This window comes from Agelaius phoeniceus, chromosome 1 (genome assembly GCF_051311805.1).
Source record: "Agelaius phoeniceus isolate bAgePho1 chromosome 1, bAgePho1.hap1, whole genome shotgun sequence".
NCBI lineage: Eukaryota > Metazoa > Chordata > Aves > Passeriformes > Icteridae > Agelaius > Agelaius phoeniceus.
Window position 1 is genome coordinate 63,839,903 of NC_135265.1, and position 23,069 is coordinate 63,862,971.

Sequence of the window (23,069 nt, forward strand, 5' to 3'; positions counted from 1 at the left end):
AAAGTCACTACCACCAGAGAAACAAGGTCCATTTTTCCCATGCTGACAAAGAGACCAGAAGAGTACTACTATCTGTAGGGCTTTTATCAGCTAATTCAACTTCTCCCTCTATCACTTCCACCAGCTTTATTTGATCTGAATTTGCAGGCCAAAAAGTCCTTACTGACTACTATAGGCAATGCATGACCTGAGCAACATCTCTGCAGCACAAAGGTTCAAAAGGCCATTTTTGTTTAGGTTTTCTGATTGCCCTTAGAAGTTACATAGAAGACTTTAAAGGTCCCTGAGAACTCAGAAAAGGATACTAGGGAAACAAAAGCTCACAGCTATCCTATGATATTTCAAGGTTTTGCTTCAGAAAAAGTAAATACAGAGATTGCATGCAAGCTGTGTATGTTCAACACTCTTAAACTGCATCTTATTTCCTTTTATTTATACTTTTTACTAGTGCTTGCTATGGGAACATTTATTAGTTACAAATTATCAAAAGTAAAATGACAAGAGCAATCTTTTAAATAAGGCAAGATAGGCTAACACCAAATGCTCTTTAGAAAAGCATCCTGTGTCAGCATGGGTGTAACATATGCTTGTACAAGACAAGCAATCCTATCTCACAGTTCTGTCCATCTTCCATTACCCTGCTTCTGTAATGTAAAGGCACTGACAGATCTTACCGCTGTACAAAAGACGCAGCTGCATTCCTGAAGAGTGGTCATCTTATCCCGGGAATATTCACAGAGACATAGCTTGCACGTGAGGAGAGGCTCCAGAGCTAACTCTCCAGCTTCTGACTCATCAGCTGTCATGGTGTCAGGACAAGCCTTCTCAGCAGAGCCCATTCAGTCATTAATGGTGCAACTCAGCCTGAAAAGAGAAATTGGCAGCTGAAACTTTATCCAAGCCATGCAGTCACTTCCATTGCTTTGAAAATTTACATCTCAGATCCATAGAAGTACCTGCACACCCAAATGAACTACTCAACATCTTGGAACCATTCAAGATTTACAAAGAGATCACACCTCCTTAATAGACCTGAACTGGCTGAGTTCTCTGAGAACATTCACCTTGCTGGCACAAAGCACCTCAGTCAAGCTGCTTAACATCGAAATAAAGAAAAAGCCAAACAAACCAAAACAAAACTCACACAGATGGGGCCTTTTCAAATGAGTTTCAGACTCATACTCCCACCCAAATGGGATCCTTCAGTCTTCATTGCACCCACACAGTTCCAGTGAGTGTCTCCACTCCCACCTTCTATTCCAGTTGGTGGCTTGGAAACTCCCCTAGGCAGTGCAAGACAAGAACAGACTCCCACTTTCTAGGCAAGCGCTTCAAACATTTAGTCTGCAATGCTGGTGGTGGGTACCATGAACTCCACCTTCTCTGTCACTGAGATAGTGAGCTGGCAGTCTATTTATTGCAAGAGGGATGGTGAAAGCATCTAAACCCAGGAAAGGGCTTCAGCTTGCATGTGCTACTTCACACAGGGCTGGAGCTTAAAACCAAATGAGTAAGAGCATTTTATGTACAATCCTCTTTTTTGCATTGCCTTAATGATGCCAAAAAGTAGCTTTTGTGCATCTCACTTCCTGGCATCCAGCTCTTCTATTTATTTCATAGACCTCTGAGGCATTTAACTGATGTTTGTGAACCAAGTGCACTAGTACTTTGACAGAGAGATGCTCACCAAAGCCATGTTTTCACTAACATCACAGCAGTGCTTGGGAATGAAATTTCTCTTCTTTGATGAGCAGCAGATGGAAATGCCATGTCTGCATGTAATGCTTTCTGGCCTAAACATTTGAAAACACTGCACCATAATCGTAAAAAATCTCAAGACCCTCATTCTTACACATAACACTGAAAAAGCAATTAAAGAGAATATCCTCGTGCTTAAGCTGGAACAATGCAAAGCCTATTTGCAGATTTTACTCACCTCAGCACAGACAGTGAGGTTCACTACAGTATTTAAGGCACAGAAAAATCTATCCACATCTCTAAGAAACTTGGCCCAGCTTCCACAGACCTCCTTCTGAATACACTTTGCTGATGGCAAGACAACCGTCACACATATTTTACAAGCAGAGACCTGATGGCCAGCTGTGCACAGCTGCTTGCAGCAGCACCAAGAGTGCAGCTCTACTAAATCTGAAGAGCTGCATCACAAATGAAAGCTGCATGAACATGAAACCAATCAAAACCTATTGATGTGCCTGTCAGATCTGACATCTCATGAGGGAAACCAGAGACTTGAGCCCTTTGGTCCTCTTCTGCTGGCCTCCCTTGCAGCCCTGAGCACCCTCTGGGCAGGGCTGTCAGGTCACATTTGGCAGCACGTCTCTGCTGCCATTCAGTGGCTGCTGGAGTGTCCAATGCAGCTGCAGACCATCAATGCATTTGTGATGTACTGATGTGCAGTGCCTGCTGAATTCCTCCCTAGGGGGAGAATGATGGGGCTCGTGGAGTTTGTGGAACCCTTCCCTGCGGCTCCCATCTCATAACCTTACTCACAGCTGAGCCCATCCCCAGGCCTGTCCCCAAAGCCTCATGCCCTGTGCTCCCACAATCAGCAGGAAGACACTTTATCCACAATAAATCTGGGTCAGAGGATACTTAGCCCTTTTTAATTTTTACATGTGGTAGTTTCCTAGACTATCCTGTCAGAGAAGCCATCAGATTTGTACCTTGGAATGTCTTTCTTGCAAGCACACAGTTTCAAGAGATATGAGCATCATGGCCAAGATTCTGGCAACCAAACTCCTGACCACAAATCCAAAGCAAACTCTTTTTATGGCTTGCTATCACTAGTTCATAACATACAGTACTCCCACACAATTCTTGTTGCAGTCCTGAGGCCTGCTACCCTGATGCCCCTCACAATTTGCTCTGTACAGCTCCAGAGCTTGAGCTCCAGCATGGCCAGAAGGCTTAGAAGGAAGTCTCCCTCTGAGTCAGTAACTGCAACAATCTTCTGTAATTACTGCAGAAGGGTGGGGGGGAACACTGAGTCACTGAAAATGCTATGACAGATCAAGAACTACCTGTTATTTAAACCCACGTGCTAGACATTATCTCAGTATTTAGGAGAACTGTAACACATTTACTCAGGTTGCTTTTCAACAGCAGCTGCATCTGTACAGGTGAGCTACTCACCCTCACTCTGCAGTGATCTGAGATTTCTACACAGTAAAAGGCAGCAAAGGTAAAAGGACAGATGCACAAAAGAACAGGAAGGAATATTTCAAGATGTGGGAATGGATATAAAATGGATACAACCATTTCAAAAGTCACTGTTTTTCTTATAACTAAAAGGGTTATGACCCTGCATGCAGGGAGCATTAAGGCAGCTGTAGGAAGATTCAGGTGTGTGATTGAGTTTTAGGGCTAGAGGCTAATTTTAGATGGCCTAGATCCAGCATTTAGTGTGACAGTGAGGAACAGGCTCCTGACACACTGCTCTGTGCTAGTAGCAGCCTAATGCCACAGTGTGATGGCTGTAGGGACTCATTATGATATCCTATTGTCATTGATGATAACCCTTGTCCCTGAAGACCGTAGGTTAAATTCAGTTTTACTCCTTTATTCACCCTTCCCTCACACCAAGATGCCAGAGCAAAGCTGAGGTTCTCCATAAAAAAGGCAGAGCACCCTGTGGAAAACTCCAGCAGACAACACCAAGCAAGCCTGGCACATCAGAGGATCCACCCCCAGCCAGCCCAGGCTGGCTCAGCTCACTGCAGCCTCATTAACTCCATCAGAGTTCATCAAACAAAGAGAACAGGATCAGAGAACACAGAGACAGCTCCATGTCCTGCATGCTCAGCTCTTGAAGGAAACACCATGGCTATCAGGAAGAGCACTCCTCCCTGAGAGGTCCCTGGTCCCCGAGAGGCCAGCTTGCAAACAAGCAGCTCTCTGGGTCAGGCTGGCACAGGAAAAGCCATCCTGTTAGTGCTGAACACCTGTCTGTCAAAGGGACAGCACACCCATGGCCTGCTGGCCCTGCTCCTTTTCCCAGAGCAACCCAGCCCACACTGGTCCTTCCATCTGCCCATGAGAACTGGGACTTCTGCTACTGCTGCCAAGGGACACTTGTAAGGGGAAGAGCTCAGGGTTACAAAGAAGGGTAGCCCCATTCACCAGCAGCTGGGCTCTGAGATCAGGTCTGCAGGGGAAATTCATTCTCATCATCATCAGATCAGATGGTGATAACAGTATCTTCCTCCAGTTCCCAGCCTCTACTCCTCCTGTTCTTCTCCAACACTTCAAAATGTGTTGTCCTCTCTCAAGATCTCCAACTATCTCCTCAACTTTATGAGCCCAGCAGAACTGACTCTTCCAGGTTCAGCAGCGAAGCCATGAAGTTCCACCTCAGCTGCTCTGAATTTTTATGGCTTTCACTTTGCTACAATTGCCCAACGGACTGTGATTACTAATAACACATCCATCAGTCCTCTTTACAGAGGATTAAAATTCCTATTGTAATTACAAGTGACGTGCCAATAGGTTAGATTGAAAATTAAGCATCTTGGGTGTATGTGTTGTGCACGAGAAAAGGGAGTCACTGAAAAATGAGTTAAGTAAAACTTCATTCTGTATTTAATTATATGAACAAAAGTGGTCAGAAATTAAAGTAAATTGAAAGTTTCTGAAAAACAATGGACACTCATATAAATACAAGATATAGTTAAACATTAAAATCTTCTCTTTCATGCTTACAAACACAAATGACCTGTTTAGGAAAGCATCCCAAACAGAGCAAGAAATGTGTCACTGAAACTGTAGTGCAGCACCTCAACTCTGCAAAAAAACCTCCACTGAACAGCAGCACAGGCTCCATAAGACGTCGTGGAATACGGACAAAGACTTCTTGAGGGCATTCTAATCCAGAGAAATATACTGGTCTGAATCCTGCACCAGCGTGAATCATGGCAAGGAAGGGTCAAACTGGCCCTGGCATGCGTCAACACTCAGGAACTCGAAGATCCATTTTTTTGGATCTACTTCTATCAGCCACGTACACGCACGCAGATCATACCCCTTTCACATTGCACAGGATTTCCAGGAAATTGGACATCTTTCCTCAAATTGTATGCTGCTCAGCTCATAAGAACACTCATACTTCCCTGGCTGTGACCCTGACGGTGCTGATGGCACAGGACAAGGCAGGACCAGAAAGTCTGAATAAATGTGAGCGAGCTAGGGAGGGTCAGCCCTGTAGGGTGCAAACTGCACAGTCACCAGGACCACAGCTCGCCAAGCGCTCAGCCCTGTCAACGTTTCCATTTCACTCATCTGCCTGCGGACACTTTCCCTTTGTCTCTGGGAGGTGACAAAGCTTTGTACTTTCTTGTAGCACTGGAACATCTCAACACTGCCCATAGGACAGCAAACATTAGAGTGTGCTCAAAGCAGAAAGGGCTGAGAAGGGTAAGGACAAGCAGAAACACTGACACGAAAGCATGGAGCTTTTGAGTGAAGTACGAAAACCAGAAGAAAAGCACTGGAGGAAGGAATGTAGAACTTGTCTGACTTCAGGGCCTCCTGACATTAGAGTGTCTGATGTCTCACCTTGAAAATTACTTCCTAACAGCAAATATCTGTAATACCTGCTTCTAGAGAGGTACCCATTGCAAATCCTGGCATTAGCATCCCAAAGTGGAAACTACTAACTCCCTGTGATGGGAGTGAGAGAGCAGCTGGGTGAGTGTCTGGGAGTGTCCAAAGCCAAGCCACCCCAGCTCCATAGAAGTATCAAAAATTGATGTAACCTACTGCTCAAACATTTCCTATAAGCAGGAATTTTAAGGTAACATCCTTGTAACAGTCACACAAAGGCTCACCTGAGCCTGCCCAGCTGCCTCAAACCATGACTACTACCCAAGAACAGAAGTTACTCTGTATATGCAATAGAGAAAACAAGCCAGGCAGTCTCCTGAGCTGGACATTGTTGATATGCCTGTAACCAAGTCACTGTATTTAGCTAAAAAAATGCGTCTGAATGTGACTTTCACCACTTAGAAACATCACACAGAATTCATTAAAGCCTCCTGCACTGAAGCTGGAAGAGAATGAATGGAGTATGTTTAGCACCACAAGTTATGCTTTCCTTTTTCACATGCTGTATCCAATTGCAAAAAAAACAGATCTCTTGGAGAAGCTACTTCAAGTCCTTTGCTTACAAAAAATTCTGCTGAAGTTAGTCAAGCTGCAAGTAGAAGGAAGCCAAGAAATGCACAGGTATGAGACACATTGCTCCAGGAAACATTAATAGAACAAAAAGGATCCTTAATATGTTTGCCCCTGTGAGCTGGCATGTCCATCCTGTGGGCAGGGTGAAACCTGAGAGGCCCCTCTGCCCCAGTACACCCATAAACCAGCATCCAGGCATGTGGACTTGCATAAACATGGTGAGATTGAAAAAAGGTATAAGGATACATGTGGGTCTAACACCTAGCACAGCAATTCTCCCTTAAAAAAAAAAATTAAAAAAAGAAAGAATTTACCATCAAACAAACTCACAGCATGTGTGCTACACTCCTATTTAGTGTACCAGGTATTTACTAAACTCTCTTGAAGACACATTTGCAAGCACTGCAAGTAATTCTTTCTCACGCCCTAGAGATTTTCAAGTAATCCACCCATTATGAAATTACTTCAGTGCTATGCAAAAACCTCGTTTTACATTGTTCACTCAGGATTCTGTTGTTTCCTGTAACCAAGGCTCCCTCCTTAATAAACAAAATAGAAAAAGAAAACTACCTGAAAAACACAAGTGTTCAAAACCAATGCTAAAAATCAGGTCCTTGGGGGAAAAGAGTAATTACAGAAAGATTTAAAACATGTAAGAGAGTGGTATTAAGATAATGGGGTCAAATTACAAGATATAAACTGAGCTATGAAATTAGGAATTGTGAAGACAACTGTCAGAAACCCACACTTCTATCCATTTCAGTGAAATGCCATTACCACTTTTGGTTACAAGACCTCAGCTGTCCCAACTCTCTCAAGACAATGTCATTCAAAATTCATTACTAAGGCAGATTTTTTTAACTCAGCATCTCTGCTCAGAGGATTAGCCTCAGTCAAGTGCACTACAGCTTCTGTGGTCTTACACACAGACCACTAACCCTTGGTGCATTAATTTCTTCACTGCCTACACAGAGCTACCTATCCAGTCCATACAGCATTACTTATCAGGCAGTGATCCAATTAGGCTGTAAAACATATGATTAAAGCCACAATTTTAAAAAGCCTTCATCTACAAGAATGACATTTAATCATATGTTTAAGTGCTCCTGTGTATCAAAGCCTGAATGTTCTGCTTTATTTAAATGAGGTTATTAAGAAGTTAAACAAGTACTTAGATTTTCTGAAATCATGGTCTCAAAAAAAGCAACCAGATCCACAAATAGAAGGTCTCATTTTAAATACATTTTTAATATATTCAAAATTACTGTATTACATCTGAGCCTTAAAACAGCAAGCAGTTGATTACATGCATGTACAAGGAGAACCCATTTCTGGATTACCATAATATGCTACCAAGCCGAAGCATTAGAGAGAATAAAAGCATTTCAATATCTGTTCTTTTTGAGCAAGGCTTAAGAAAAGTCAGACATATAATATTTTATGACAGCTTTCTACACTGTAAAATTTTTATTGTCAGAAAACTTGTTTAAAGGACAAGCAGCCTAAGTAAATGTGCTGGTACATGAGAAGACACCAAAGGCAATTTCTCTCACTTGTTTTCATTGGAATGCCTGGAAAAAAAACACAAAACCTTGAGCTGCTGAGCTGCTGTTCAAGAAGCAGTAGCTATATGGAGTATTTTCATATCAAGCTAGCAACCAAAAAATAAATATATCAAATACTTCTAAAGGAATGCAGTGAGTGGAAAGCCTATTGAAAAAAAATACATTAAGGGAGTTAAGGGACTGACTACAGTAATTCAGAATATGATCTGGATTTCTGCCAATAATTTTTTTTACCAGCACTTTAGGATATTTAAAATACACTTTGAACAGCTTCCCAAATATCACATACATCCAATCATTCCAAAACATTCTAATAAACCAGAACACCACTAGAACACATGCACATCAGTCTCCACAAAGCTTTGAGAATACACTTGTTGGATAACTTCTCTACTGTACTGCAATACTGTGAGGTATGAATAACTTTGAACATTTAGAACACTAGTTCTTCACAGCAACTTCTTGTGAGCCTATGTCAATACGTCCTCAGGGAGGTGGGGTTTTTTGCAAGAAGACCATGGATATTAACTGAATATAGCAGAATATGTACTTTTTTTCTGAAACAGATGTGACTCTGCAGTTGTGGGAATCCTTTATAGATTTCCTTGCAATACTGTTGAGAACAGGTAAGAAGGGAAAAAAGTGGGGATTTCCCCCTTCCACTCTTAAAAAGCAGGAGAGTTCAAGAACAGGGAATCTACAAGATAATGGTGAAAAATAAATGCTGCTACTTACAGCTGAAGGGAGCTAGGAAGAGCACTTTTGGATCACTTAAAGATAAAAACATGTCAACTAAAAGAGAAATAACTTAGCTTGTTTTTAACTGAAAGGCATAATTGAAACATGGTATTCAACTCTTTCCAGTACTGAAGGAGCCACACAATGGCAATACTCATGGAGTCCATGAGGATGGGAGCAAGCCATTCCGCATAGGATGAGGTCAGACCATATTGCAGAAGCCACCGCTTTCACTCAGTTCTGTGCTTGAACCCAGCACATATCCAAGTTCAGAACACAGCTCTATCAACACTGGCAGGCTGGAAAGCCACAGCTTCCTGCACCTGATCTCCTGGGATGTGAGTGCTGGGCAGGCCTGTGGGTTTCCATCTCAGGATGACCCAGATGTATCAGGCTTACTGTGACTGGTGTTGGCCCCAGAAACAGGGTTATGGTGACCCCCTGGTCCTGCAGGAGGTCAACAGCAGGATTCTCCTAAGGTTTTATGCTCATCCTGGTCACAGTGCTCAGCAAAGCTGATCAGCACAAAATGCAGTGAAACAAAATGCAGTCAGAGAAGAGAACTAGAGTGGTTTTGGCATCAAACATTTCCAAATATTTCCAAAACATATTCAAACAACAAAATTATACCAAGTGGAATCCCAAGTACTGGTTCCCAGGTCTGAGATTAAAATCTAAAACTTTTCTAAATAACATCCTCTGTTCTTAATGACACTCTGCAACATATGCTAATGCTAAGCTACAAGGAATTTCCACCCAAACTAGTTTGGTGTACTTTACTTTTAACATCCTGTTGACAAGAAGTAATATACCACTATTAAATAATAACACATTCTTCAAAATGACAAATGACAGATCTTTCTTTCAGACCACATAAAGGCTTTTGGTAACTGTGGAATTTACTAAGTAAAAGGAATTGACCTTTTGGGAGGTCAAATGGGTTGATAACTTGGCTAGCTGTTTTTGCTAAAACAGGAATAGAAAGTCAGATGTAACAATTTGCCTTTGACACAGAAAAAAATGTTTATTTTTGTTAATCAGATAACAAATCCTTGGGATATGCTAAATCCCTGAGCTGGAATGTTTACAGTTTAGTGTGTTCAGAAGACATTTGCAACACTAGCCTTTTCTAACATAAAAGATTTTTAGGAGAGACTTGTAAACACACTTTGTTAAAGTGAAAGCAATGGAAAAGCAGTGGAAAACAGAGAGACCAGCTCCATGTGACTGTAGTTTGCACTCTTCTTCTAACAAGAAACTAACTGGACTCTTGGGCTCCCCTGGCTGGAGACTGCCAAAGCTGTGTCTGGAGCAAGCAGGGTCCCAGCTGCAAGGCAAGCAGGTCAAGGCAAAATAGAGACGTGACACAAAGCCAGGCCTCCAAAGGGCCAGCAAGAACCTTACTAGTGTCAGGAGGAGAATGCAGAGTTTGCCAGAAGCCAAGGAACAACTCAACTGACAGGAACAATGAACCTGATCCTTCACTGAATTCTGCAAAATGTACTGAAAGCCAGCTATTGGGAAAAAAAAAATGACCGTGTGTTTGTTTTTAGAAGGGATGACCTGAGAATTTTTCTTTCAGTGCTTGCAATAAGATGATACCTTTAACATCTCTCTCATGCAGTTTTGTTAAGCCACAGAAAGTGCAAACTTGCGAGAATATGGTCCTACAGACTTTTTTCTCTGCAAGCATTGAAAAGCACTTTTAACAACTTTAGATTTACATCAACAGAAATGACAGAATAAGTTGATTTTCCTCATATACCGATTTTTGTGTGACTGCTCAGTGAACAAAACTAATACATATAATATTTTAATCTGCCCCTATCTAATCTTACAGCCAAATACACTGCTGATTATTATACAATAAATATGCTATTTGAGGTAACCAAAATAAAAGAATTGAAACATTGAAAACTGCCCTTGATCCAAATGTATCTCAATGACTTAGAAAGCTTACCCAGTGGTAACTTTCAAGTCTTAGCTACAAGGACAGTCAGTGAATCAAAGACTGGAAGTCAAATCTGAGAATTAGACCTTGGGGAAGTCACTATCTCTAACATAAGCCTTTGCCATTAAGAAAACAACATGAACAGCTACTGACTGTGCTGAAATTTGGCAAGAAACAATAGTAGAGGTTTGGACCCGGACATGAGGCTGTTTTGAAACCAAACACATTTACTGAAGTAACTATTACTACTGCTTTTCATGACTGGTAGTTAAACTAGTCAGAGTGTATCCCTAAACCACTCCTCTGCCAGCTCCTCGACAAGTCCTTCCAAAAGCAACTGGAGGTGAGGAAAGGACAAGTTCCAGCTCTGCCTCTGATCTGCAGAAGCAAAAAAGGAGAAGTAAACACCAGTAACAGCCCCCTGACTTAGCATCTCTCTGCTTGTCCTCTCAGTATTCACATCTCATCTCCCTCTTTCCCAGCCCACGCATGGGAAAAGGTAAGAGCCCAGCATGCTGGGAGACAGATCCTGGGAGGAATTCTGCTGCAGGCAATTCCTTCCATATTGCCTACTACTCCAGTGTGGAGGAGCCCCACGTGCCCAGGCTTTGAATTTGGAGCACCTCTAACCTCTGACAGATCTCACATACATGCTACTGAACAGAAGATGTGGACTATGCTGGAATTGCAAAAATACCTTCAACCACTGTTAGTCTCACACTCTTGACGAACTTTAATGGACATGTATTTTTAAAACAACTGCATATTCCCATTTTTATAAATAAACATTTTTAACACACATTATCTATTTTGCTCTGCATTTTATTAACAGCGTACAACAAATATGACATTTGCTTAAACCTAAGTAAAAAAGCTGTATGGCTGATGACACTGTCTATCACACAACACAACGATGTCTCATCGCTGCTCTGCCCTCTCCCACCCTATTTTCCACATCCCCCTTCTTTCTCTGTGCTTCAGGCTCCAAGCATTCACAAGAAGATTTCTGCCTGTACTGTGCCAAACACAGGGAACACAATTAAGTTTCTCAGGGGCTCGATGCAACTACTTAGAAATCCAGATGTTAGTATAAGACATGTAATAAACCAGAAGTGTCCATCAAACACAGTAAGAGGTTTGCATTCATCACTCCCTCACTTCAATTCCAAATTTCAACATTCATTGCAGAAATAATTACAAGGGAGAACAGCAACCTGTAAACATAGAGATTTCAGCCTCAAGTGCCTCAGCCTCTGCTAACAATTGGCTAGTCTCTACATGATCTTAGCCATGCAGTCCAAGTCCTGCCAAGGGGAGTGTTTCCAAAGGAGTGCTTTTCAATGGACTTGTGCATTATGTGTGCAAAGATAAGCAACTGGGAGCTTATCTTTGTAAGAAGCTGCCCCACCTCCCAAACTCTCAGAAAAATGAGTAAGTAGAACTGAAAAGAACTCATAGACTTGTTATATTATAGGATTACAGTCTTACAGAAAACTTTCTAGAAACTTTCTGCTAGCTTTTAATTATGACCATGACAACTAATGTCCATAGGCAAAACAAGCATTTTGTCCTCCTTGTCACGGAATTTGGAGAAAAGACAAGAATTCCTGACTTTTTTCTACTCTTCACAAGTGTACGTTTCCTTAATTTGTTGGTCCATCCTCCCAAAATGTGATAAGCAAAGTTAACAAGGGGGTTGAAATTGCTCAAGCCATGCACACTGCTTGGGTATTTGCAACAAAAACATTGACCAATACTAAAAATACACGTCCTCATAGTAGTATTGTCTAAATTATGTACATGTATGTTGCTTCTAATTCACTCCTGGCAAAGGGCATGATTGCCTTTCCCACAGATTTTCTGTGGAAAGTGTGCTGAAGAATCTCCACCACTGAAACCAACAGGGCAACTGTGGAGAGGTCAAGAGGGTGCAAGATTGCATCTTCTCCATTGTGCAAAATTTCAGCAAGCAAGTTATTGCTGGCCCCGTGGATGTTATCTTAGCCCTAAAATGGGCAAACCCCATGGGGAAAAGTTCCAGTATCAGTGGTTGGCAGAGCGCCTGCTGCTGTGAAAAATGTTCCAGTGACTGCAATGGTAAACAGCCCACAGGATCAGCTCCATTTCCCCAATGATACAGCACTGTAACCTTCTTTTTTTTTTTTTTTGAAGGGGGTGGGGGGAAGACTGGCTTGTTTTCCTTCATCATCTCCCCACCTCCATCAAAATGCTTCAAAAATTAATCACAGGCAGAACATATGAACTCTCTCATCTACTGCTCAGACATAAGCAGTGCCAGCCTGTGTGTCACTGCTTCTACTTAATTCTGGAATTTTCTTTGCATGCAAAGGATTAGCCTGGATGCTAGTTGTCATGAAATGTGTTTTTCCTTCTATGTACATAGGGATTTAGAGCGTGGAATTTTGAACTATTTGCAGCTATATATACATGTGCAAAGAAATCTCCCCTACACCACAGCAACATACAGCATGTAAGAGTGTAAGCAGAGGCAGCCTCAAGGAATCGTTTCAGTCCCCAGAAACAGATACAGCTCTTCTGTGCCCATGATTTTTCCTTTTTGCAAACATATAGAACACATCCATGTTTTCAGATCTGCAAGTTTCATTCCTGTCTATCCGAAAATTCAATAGTTTGTATAATCAAACATGAATATCATCAAAGCCTCTGTCAAATATCCAGACAACATCCACTCCTTGAGTAATGACTCATGTCTTATACTTTCCATCCTCTCCTCATTTTTACAACAAAGCAAAAGGCAGAAAAGCTTGCAACAGACACAAATACTGACAGTCTCAATTAAAGGGCAGAAGCATGAGCATGACAGTAAAATGGTAATTTTTCCTTCTAATAAAAAGTGATTATGTATTCTGTCTTCTAATCAGCATCTGGACAAACTAGAGAAGTGAATGCATAAGAACTAAATGGTTCAGCAAGTCCAAGTGCAAAGTGCTGCACCTAGGTCAGGCCAATCCCAGACATGGGTACAGAATGTAAGAAGAACTCACTGAGAGCTGCTCTGCCAAAAAGGACTTGGCGGGTCTCGTGGATGAAAACTTGGACACGAGTCAACAGCATCAGTGCTTGCAGTCCAAAATGCCAACCACACCCTCAGCTGCACCAAAAGCAAAGTGGGCAGGAGATCAAGGGGGGGATTCTGCCCCTCTACTCTGCTGAGACCCCACCTGGAATTCTGAATCAAGCCCTGTGGTCCTCAGCACAGGAAGCACATGGCCCTGTTTAGAGCACGTCTAGAAAAGGGCAACAAAGATGATCAGAGGACTGGAACAACTCTGCTTCAAAGACAGGCTGAGAAAGCTGGGATTGTTCCGCCTGGAGAGGGGAAGGCTGCAGGAACACATCAGTGTGTCATTCCAGTAGCTAAAGAGGGTCTATAAAAAAGGAAAAGTAATTTTTACACAGGCAGATAGTGATCAAACAAGTGGAATGGTTTTAAACTAGAGGAGGGGAGATTTACATTAGGTGTTAAGAACAAATTCTTTCCTCAGAGGGGTAGTGAGATACTGGAACAGACTGCCTAGAGAAGCTGTGGATGTCTCATCCTTGGAAGGCCAGGTTGAATAGGACTATGAACAACCTGGTCTGGTGGAAAGTGTCCCTGCCCATGGCAGGTAGGCTGGAACTAGATGGCCATCAAGGTCCCTTTCAACCCAAGCCATTCCACAATTCTATGCTCTCTTGGCTCTCCTTGCAACAAAAAGCACGTATAACGAGTACCCCTGATGACTGTGTCTACAAAAGGCTCGGGAAATACACAGGAAGAAACTCCATGCAGGGAATTTTTTCTAGTGTGCATGGACCCAAAAGTCAGATTCACAGGTCCTAAATCATTGTGCCTGGTGCTGGCTGGCTTTGGGACTCCAAAGAGATATTGACTCACTCAGAAGGAGCAAGGATGCTAAGTTAGCCCAAACTCAACCAAAGCTGGAACTGTGCTTGCAGGAACCAAGGACACTCAAAGCCAAAGGTAAACTGGTGACCTTCTAACTACATATTATGAGTTTTCTCTTGAAGGCTGAGCAGACTCCTAAAAATATAGAAAAAAAACCACCCAGATCTTGGGTAACTAATGACATTTTTTCATTATTATAATAGAATAAAAGAAACCAAAAATGAGAAACATATATGTCATTGTGCACAAGTACCAATACACACAAAGAAATCTAGGAAACTCCAAAAAAAAGTGGTTTTTTACATAGCTGCATTTTAATTTGAAAGTATGTTTGCAATGCAATTAACCTAGTTATTCTCTAGAGCCTAAAAATTTCTACTTGGCACCTCTGTTCCTCTTGGAAGACTAGGAGTTGGAAAAGTTCTACTTCAGCAGGAAGGGAAGGATAAGGACCTTTGTAATTTGAGATTTTTTTTTTTTTTTAGTGTTTTAGTATCTCCTAGCAGTGACCTACTTTATGAATGCAAAGCCCACTCGGTTCCCACTGAGCCGAAACCATTTAGAAGAGACACAGAACGATTACTGAACACTATTTTCTTACTGATCAGCACAAAGTTATTTGGCACAAGCATCTCTGTAAATGTTTGTCCAAGACTAGGTAAATTTGCAGTGTACGATGGCCCTCAGACCTGTGCTTCTGTCAAGTGAGAAGGCTCATAGTCTAGCACTGCAGCTGAGATATGCTTCAGCAGAAATACAGAATGCTATAGGCTGAGCCTAATATCACTGCTATCTTTCCCTTTGGATGTGTTCTTTCTTGTTTTCTTCAATGTTTCCTTTTGCAAACCAAAAGAAGATTAGTTTTCAAATGGAATGAATGTAAGGGCAAAGAAGACAATTTGTGAAGTGCATTATACTGGGCTCCGCTTTGGCATGGAGAAACCAGAGGAAGAGAAGGGAAATGTACCCAGCTCTGGGCAAGTACCAGAGGAAAAGCACAGCTCCAGAATCACTTTCAGCCTCACAAAGCTGAAGGCAAAGTCTGCTTTAGGATATGCAAGGAGGTCTGATGGACTCAGCTCAAAGCGACACTGGCAGCCTGCCACAGTATTTTGTTCACGTGTGCCTGAGATATCCATGGGCCCAGAGCTGTAATTATGGTCTCAGATATCACAGTACTACTAGCCCAGGGGATATTTATGGATCTGATACGTACAACCTATAGGCACTGTGAAGTTACAGGCACATTCAAGAAAACTCCCCACTCCAGAAGAGGGACAGCAAGTCTGTAGCAGTTCTTTCAAGCTGCATCAAAGCAACACACTCCACTGGGTCTCAGTCACTGAAAGGTCTGAACAGGGTGAACTGCAGGCACAGGGCTCAGGCTCACACCACAGATGATATCAGAGGCATACTAATGAACTGTGAACCAGGTTAAGCATTAGCACTGCTTGTTTCCCTACAGAGTGGCTTGCTGATTCTCACAGTTGCATTTTAAACTCACAATAATAATATGGACAAGTACACACTTTCCTCCACCAAAAGGGAAAGGGCAGACAACCACTTCCACACTATTTATTTCTACAAAGCTTATGAACCATTTAGAGAATAGAGTGCAATCCAAAAACCGAGCTAGAAAGAAAAAACTCCATCTTGTTTGCTATTTATACTGCTAACTTTTGCCCCAAGGCATACTACCACACAAACAGAATCACCAAAATGTCACATCTGTGGGAAAGAAGCCCACAACCACCAGCGAGGTGCATGCAGAAAATACCTCAGCATGGGGAACGGAAACTATTCCAGGTTGCCAAATGCTAGTTCCACATGAAACCTAGGGATGTTTCTGTGTCCTTACGTGAGCAGACAGGACTTTATGTGAAATACCCCCATCAGCCAGTAAGATGCATGGGAGAAAAGGAGTTTGATTGTCATCACACTTGTTTGGCTCTGGAGTAGCTCTGGTTTATTTTGAAAGAATACCTCCACTTTACTACAGCTTTAGACACTCTGCAAACACACACTTCTCAATCCATAATCTAAAGCATTACTTTCAGCAGCATAACTGCAGCCATGCAGCCTTATCCATGTGTAGTTCTTTCTCCAAAATAGCTTATGTTCATTGATGGAAGTGTTTCAGCCACTTTCATGTTAAAGCAACAACCCAGACACCCACTCACATTCAGGCACAGACAAGTCCTATACAGGACAAGCATCAGGACAATCTGCTTGTTTTGAAAAATATTTAAGAACAGGATTTTGAAACTTCTGTTTCCGTAAATATTGGAATCCCAAACCCAGTGCTTGCCCTTAACCGAGACCGCTTGCCCTTCAGGCTGAGGGCAGCCAAACATATCAGATTGCTCTGCCTGCTCACAGGCACTTGGAAAGCTGCATGGGGGTATTTTCAGTCACAGCCTGTGTATCTCTGCTAAAATTTACTTCTTTAAAGCATTCGGTGTCTATTGACCAAGAGGATTCAAAAGCACCCTGCAATGCTTTCTTTACTATAGTAATTCTAAATATTTTACAACTTACAGTGCTCTCTGAAGGAAGACATTCGATATTGCTGCATGCAGTTAGGAAGCAAAGTGCTTTTGTATTACAGAAAATACAGAGCTGTAAAATAAACTAGACTGAAAGATCTTTATTACTAAAGCTGCTTTGCACTGAGAAAGCCTTATGATGAGAAAGCAGGGCAAACATTCCAGTAAATGCAGTTGTCTATTCTCAGCATCAAAAAAAATTTAAATGCAAACTAGAAAACTAAAGTATGGCAGATTTTGTATGTGCTTACATAAATGACATAACCCTAAACCCTGATCAGATTAGAAGTGTACATTAACACGGATTAGAAGTTAACACATGTACAATACAGATGAACGTCTTTTTTCCTTCCTGATACCAGCTGCATGAAACTGTGGTAGAAGAAATGCCTTTAAACCAGGAGGAAGTATCAGCATTTTAAACTCAGGCTTCCTCCAGCTTAATCAGGTATTTTTTCAGTATGAAAGAAGTTCTTCTATTTAAACTAAAACATAAGGCATTTTAGCAATTGCCTTTCACACAGACATATCCTAATTCTGCAGCATTTTCAAACACTTCACATAGATATTTCTCCAAAAGTTACACTGACAAAAGTCATTTCACCCTTTTGGGAAGTACTTGACGTCTATTTATTTTCAGCCTTTTAACAGTCAGGACACCAAGGTTTCCTCCTGCCTCAGCTCTAAGCACCACATAGTTTGATTTTAGCCAAAGAACAAATAACATTTATTTTAGCTATTTAACCATTCTAGTCCTTACCTTGGGGAAAAAAAAAAAAAAAAAGAAAGAAAAAAAAAGAAAAAAAAAGAAAAAAAGCCTTTTCCATTTTCTTCCATTAGAAGCAAACGCTGGCTTTCTGTTCTTTGCGGGTATTCTAAAACAGACAAAGCTGTATTCCAACATACCTTGAAAGGAGAGTAGCGCTCACTGCCAGCTGTGTGACTTTTCAGTGGCTGCACTCAGACTCGGGCATTCCCAAAGAACCACGATGCCACAGAGCCGCGGAGCTCGCAGCGAGGAGCGGAGCCGATTGCTCTCACACGTCCTTCCTCGTCCCTGGCTCTCTGACAGCTGAACACTTGTAAGGGCTGCAGCAGGGCTCGTCTCCCAGCCCCTGTGCCACTCCGAGAAATCATCCCCTCCCTGTTATTAAGTGCGTGCTGCCATTATATCTTACCCGCGCCTCACAGCCCGCATGCAGTGGCTGTGGGAAAGCTGCATTTATTTGTACAGGAAGCGTGAGCACAGCACTTCCTACTTCCCATCCGAGACTCACTTCAGCCGCAGGTGATCGCCGGCACCCGGGCAGCTCCCAGCCAGGGCACACCCTCACCTTCTGCTCTGGGTCTCTGGGCAGCTCTCAGCCACCGCTCCCACCCCAGCCCTGACAGGGTAAAACTGAAAGCAGCGAGGCTTCGGATGTGACACTCATCAAAGCCCTCCCAAATTAACCTGTTTGGGGAGAGCAGTTTGCATAGCTGCTGATGTCTGAAACCTCGCTGGCTTCTGCTTGTGAAAAATGTCATCCAAAAAAAAAAAAAACTTAAAAAAAAATTATTTCTTCACGTTGGAGGGGAAGTGAGCAAAAAATCTAAACTCAAAAGTAAAGTACCCGTGTAATTTCATATCTGTGTGTTTAATGATGATGGTGCTCATCTTACTCTGTCAATACTAAAATTACACTCTTTAAGCTGTTCCTATGTGCAAGAGGGGTTGGGAATCCTGCAGTTCCGTATTCCAGACCTAAGGGTGTGATTCGCAGCGGCCAAGTAGCAGGAGAATATCTAATTGTGCCACATGACACCAAACCCTCAAGAACTTTTCCTGCTGTAGGAAATGCACCACACCCATAGATAAGAAATATAGATATACCAGAGTGCAGAGAGTGCAGAAAACCAGAAGGAAGTATAAATGTTAATCTACAATTTTCTTATGATGAAATAAATTTACTTTGTACTTCATGCAATCATTGCTGGCATTTTGCCTTCAGTACTTTCCTGTGAAAAATTATATATAGGCATTTCTTCCGGGGTGTATAAAAGCTCACAGCTGAGCTTTTAGATATTTTCAGACAATTATACTGCATCAGATTAATTTAAGGAAAAAAAAAAAAAAAAAAAAAAAGCTTGTGCAACTTCAATTCAGCCTCCTTGCTGAATTATTCCTTTATGTTACAGCTTTGCTTGAGTCATCATCATATACTCTTTTCCTCTCAGAATAAGAAAAAACTTAGAATTTATATATTTAACATTGGGTGTTATAAATAATTTAGGTATAGTTATATAATTTATATAATTTTATAGATACAATTTTATATATTTATATATATTTAGGGAGGGAGAGGATAATACCCAGAAAAAATATAGCTTTTCCAACATGTGGGATCTTGTTGATCCTTATGGTGTTCATCAACAGGGTTACAACAAGGTTAGGCAAACTAGAGCCATGTCACATTTACTGCCACTTGAGCTAGGAAAGCATTTCCCAGCAGATGCAGACATACATTTTCTCAGTAGTGGCCAGTACTAGACAAGACTCAAGAAACACTGAAGGCTCAGAGCTATTTTTTAGGCTCTAGAGCAGTACTGAAAATGTGGAGTTCTTTGGAAAACTTTATGAGTAGAAAATGATTCTCTTTCTGTGGTTAGATTTTTATCCTCCATGTTCTGTTCTAGTATGAAATAGCTTGAGCCTCTAGCACTACTCCCTTCACTACCTTCCCTCTGCTTCCAGCTCCTATATTTTCCTCTTGCAGCTGCCCCCTTTGCTACTCTGCCTCAATCACACAAGTACTGATAAGCTCAGCACGAAAACTCTTCCTGTTCTCAGCCTCTGTGCTCAGCACCACAGCACCTGAACAGCAAAAGGCAATTATCTCAAGGAGGAGAGTGGTGAGAGAGGGAGGATGAAGGAAATCAGGTCATTCATGCAGGTGTAGGAAAAATATCAGGGCAGTTAAGTTCAGAAGCAGAGCAGGGCAGCTGCCAATAACAGAGTAGCAAAAGTAGCATCTGGTTTGGTACTTACTCCTTGCTGGCACAACAAAACAAAAACAAGCTTCACTGAAGTAGCCTCCACCAGTGAAGAGACAGAACTACAACAGAGATTAGCCATCTTCCCTTCAGATAAATGATGAGGCCAGCTTGTATCTGGGGGGGATGTTCTTTTAAACTATGAAAAATAGATCTAGTACATTAAAATGCACAAAAATTCTGGAAACTTCAGCTACAAACATCCCATAGTATTTTTATCCCATTTCCTACTGTCTCCGTGCAAGTTATAATGTGATTGCATAAACATGCAAAACTGCTTACAAAAAATTTATTTTCCTTTAGACTTCACAAAATTGGTGAGAAAAATAATGTTTCTCGAGACATTTAATTAACTGGAAATGTTAAGATATGCTTGTTCCAAGCACTCCACTTCTAGGGTATCAAATCCTAAAATGTGGGGCCCGAATTTTCACTCCAGACAATCACTTACTAATGCTCTGTGGACAGCTGGCTATGCCTCTGCTCCCATCTTCTCTTCAGTATTTGCCCCTACTTTTCTGCTTCTCCAGGATCTCCACAACAAAGGGGAGCTGAAGGTGATGTGGCACTGTGCAGGAGCTCAGGCTATAAAGACTTGAGATGATCAATACTGATGATTCTTTCAATTGCCATCACCCAAAGACGTGAGTTGGACTTTTATGAGCTCTTCTGTCAAAATGATTTCTCTTCCAGCTGTACCTTGAGCCCAGGTACTTCACAGTTTCACAGAAGCACATCTTCTTGGCAAGCTAATTTTATGAAGTGTTGAGTCATGCTAAAATTGCTACCCGGCTCAAATCCCTGAATCTCTTAACCCAGACTGATTGGCTTCCTTTCTGAGCCAGCAAATAAAACTTCACATTGTCACACAATTCCAGACAAGGCACAAGCTAAGTTCTCCCCATTTGCTTTCTTCTTGGACAGCTGTGATATAAAGCACAAAACTGAAAGGGTCCAATTAACTTTTTGGACATGTTTAACTGATGCTTTTATACCTCCAGACTGGGGGAATAGCTGAGCCTTTGAGATGTCAAAATGCACTATCACTGGAAACTTTTAGTCGAGTTACTAGCCAAAATAAGAATGAAGGCTGACCTAGGTAATTACTAACAAGGCTGTGTCATCCTTGCAGTGACTTGAAATACTTCAGAAATGACTAAGCCACTCTTCATTAACTGAAATTGCTAATTAATTTTTGACATAGATGGGTAAAAAAGTAATAGCGTAACCAGTGAAAAGATCGCTGACATCCCACAAACAAAATACCATTAACAGCGAGTGAAAACACTGAGTTAGTGTATAACTAACGGTTTCATTGCAATTCTACATAAGGAAACAGGACTAGCTTATGAGGGGAAAAATAAAATTTCACTGCCCTGTTTCACAGCTTTCAACTAAAAGAAAACAAATCACCTGAAAAGCAATTGGCATCCATAGGTGTAATACAAAAACAGGTTTTATAACAAGCTTTTTAAAATCAGAGCCTGACTAAAAAAAATGAGTCCTAATCAATTTTATTTAGTGTACATGCAAATAATCCATTTTGCTATGGAAAAAGAAAGTATTTGTAGATGTGAGAGAAACAGTTTCACAACAAAAATAGATACTAATGAGTAACATAACCAATGTTGAAAACAAAACAGGAAGGGGTTTTGCACAGGGAGTATACATATATTATCTGAAGTTGAAAGTGTGACGCCCCTGATGTCATGGACTATTAATAGTTGTCTTCAATGGGAACTATTTTAAAGGGGAATTACACCATAAAAAGTCATTTGTGGTACCTTCATAAACCAAATGTTTTAAAAAGGGATCTCTATTCCATATATGTATTTTTATAATCACACAGTGCTAGAAATCAGATGACAGTGCAGAAAAATACAGAGCTATGTAATATTTTGCATGCAGACAAGCTTTAATGAGTATAGCTACAAGAAAATCAGGACCACATCTTTTTCTGTTTAAATAAACCTATTGTTCTACAATTCTGACTTGGTATGCAAGTCACTCACTGACAAACCAGGCTTGAAATCTTCATTAATCCCTTTAGCTAAAACATAAAACTTTATTATAAGGAGTTTTCTATTAGAGTGAAATAAATCAAGTTAAATTATTTTGAAATAATTGTAGGTGCAATGTAAAGAGCTTTTAATTTTACAGTAAAAAAGGAAGTGGGATGGCACACTGTCTCTACTGAACATTTATGATTATGATCTCAAAAATGAGTGGATTTGTCTCAGACACAAAGAAGAGTGGTAGGTGACTTACACTGATCCTGTTCCTACGAACAAAGCAAAATGCAATATTCATTAGACTTTGTTGGCATAGTGGATCATCTCCAAACAAAATCATATGGCTTCCATAAGTTCTATATTTCTTCTCCATCCGTATTTTTTCCTGTGTTTAAACTATCTTTTGGTATTTGATCCATACAGAACTGTGCTAGAGGGGAAAAAATAAAATAGAGCCTCAGCAGAAAACCATGAGAAGTCAGCCTGCTACCCCACTGGGTAAGTTTCAGGTGCTTAGAAATTTCAGCTTAAAGATCCAAGCTGATGGCTTTGACAGTGTATTACTGAAATTCCAGTGCAACTTCTCTCCTTGGGATCTGGAAGCATCAAAAGAGACAAAGTGGATTTGCCCCTATAGCAAAACCTCCTGGTGGCAGAGCTCTACTGGCAGTACCACCAGGAGTGGGCATTTTGCCACTGGCACCAAACTGCTCTGGAACAGCTCTACAGAAATTTTTGCTTAGGCTAACTCCTTCCTGCTCACTAGGTGCATGAATAACCAGCCTGCTAGAAGAAAACAAGCTAAGTTCCTATAAGCCTGCCATAAATAAGACACTGATGCCAGTGAGCAGCAGTCAGCCAGCCCAGGGGCAGCCAGAGCCGCACCCTCAGCCCAGGGCACATCCTCAGCCACCTCCTTGCACTTGGGACGCAGGGAAGGGGCAGGCTGCTGTCACACTCCCCCTTGGCCTTCTCCTGTGACATGAGGCGTGCCAGCCACCATCTCACAAGGCAGTTCTGCCCCTCCCCAGCCACACAGTGGCCATCAATGAGGTGACAGCACTGCTTCTGGAGACACTGCAGCCAGGGTCATGGGACACC

General features: G+C 41.6%; 1 protein-coding gene across 3 annotated transcripts in view; it reads right to left on the reverse strand.

Moving 5' to 3' along the window:
• The window catches only part of RNF144B (ring finger protein 144B), a 91,183-nt gene that overhangs the window by 35,583 nt on the left and 32,531 nt on the right, over positions 1-23,069 (reverse strand). The window contains exons 1-2 of one of the 3 annotated variants that reach the window (XM_054642574.2): positions 17,830-18,446; positions 675-864 (exon numbers count right to left, since the gene is read on the reverse strand). In XM_054642574.2, coding sequence (XP_054498549.2) covers positions 675-839 — 165 coding nt within the window. In that variant the 5' untranslated portion in view covers positions 840-864; positions 17,830-18,446. Of the gene's footprint in view, positions 1-674; positions 865-17,829; positions 18,447-23,069 lie in introns of those variants that run through there. The other 2 variants (XM_077180340.1, XM_077180351.1) reach the window with 2 other exon arrangements.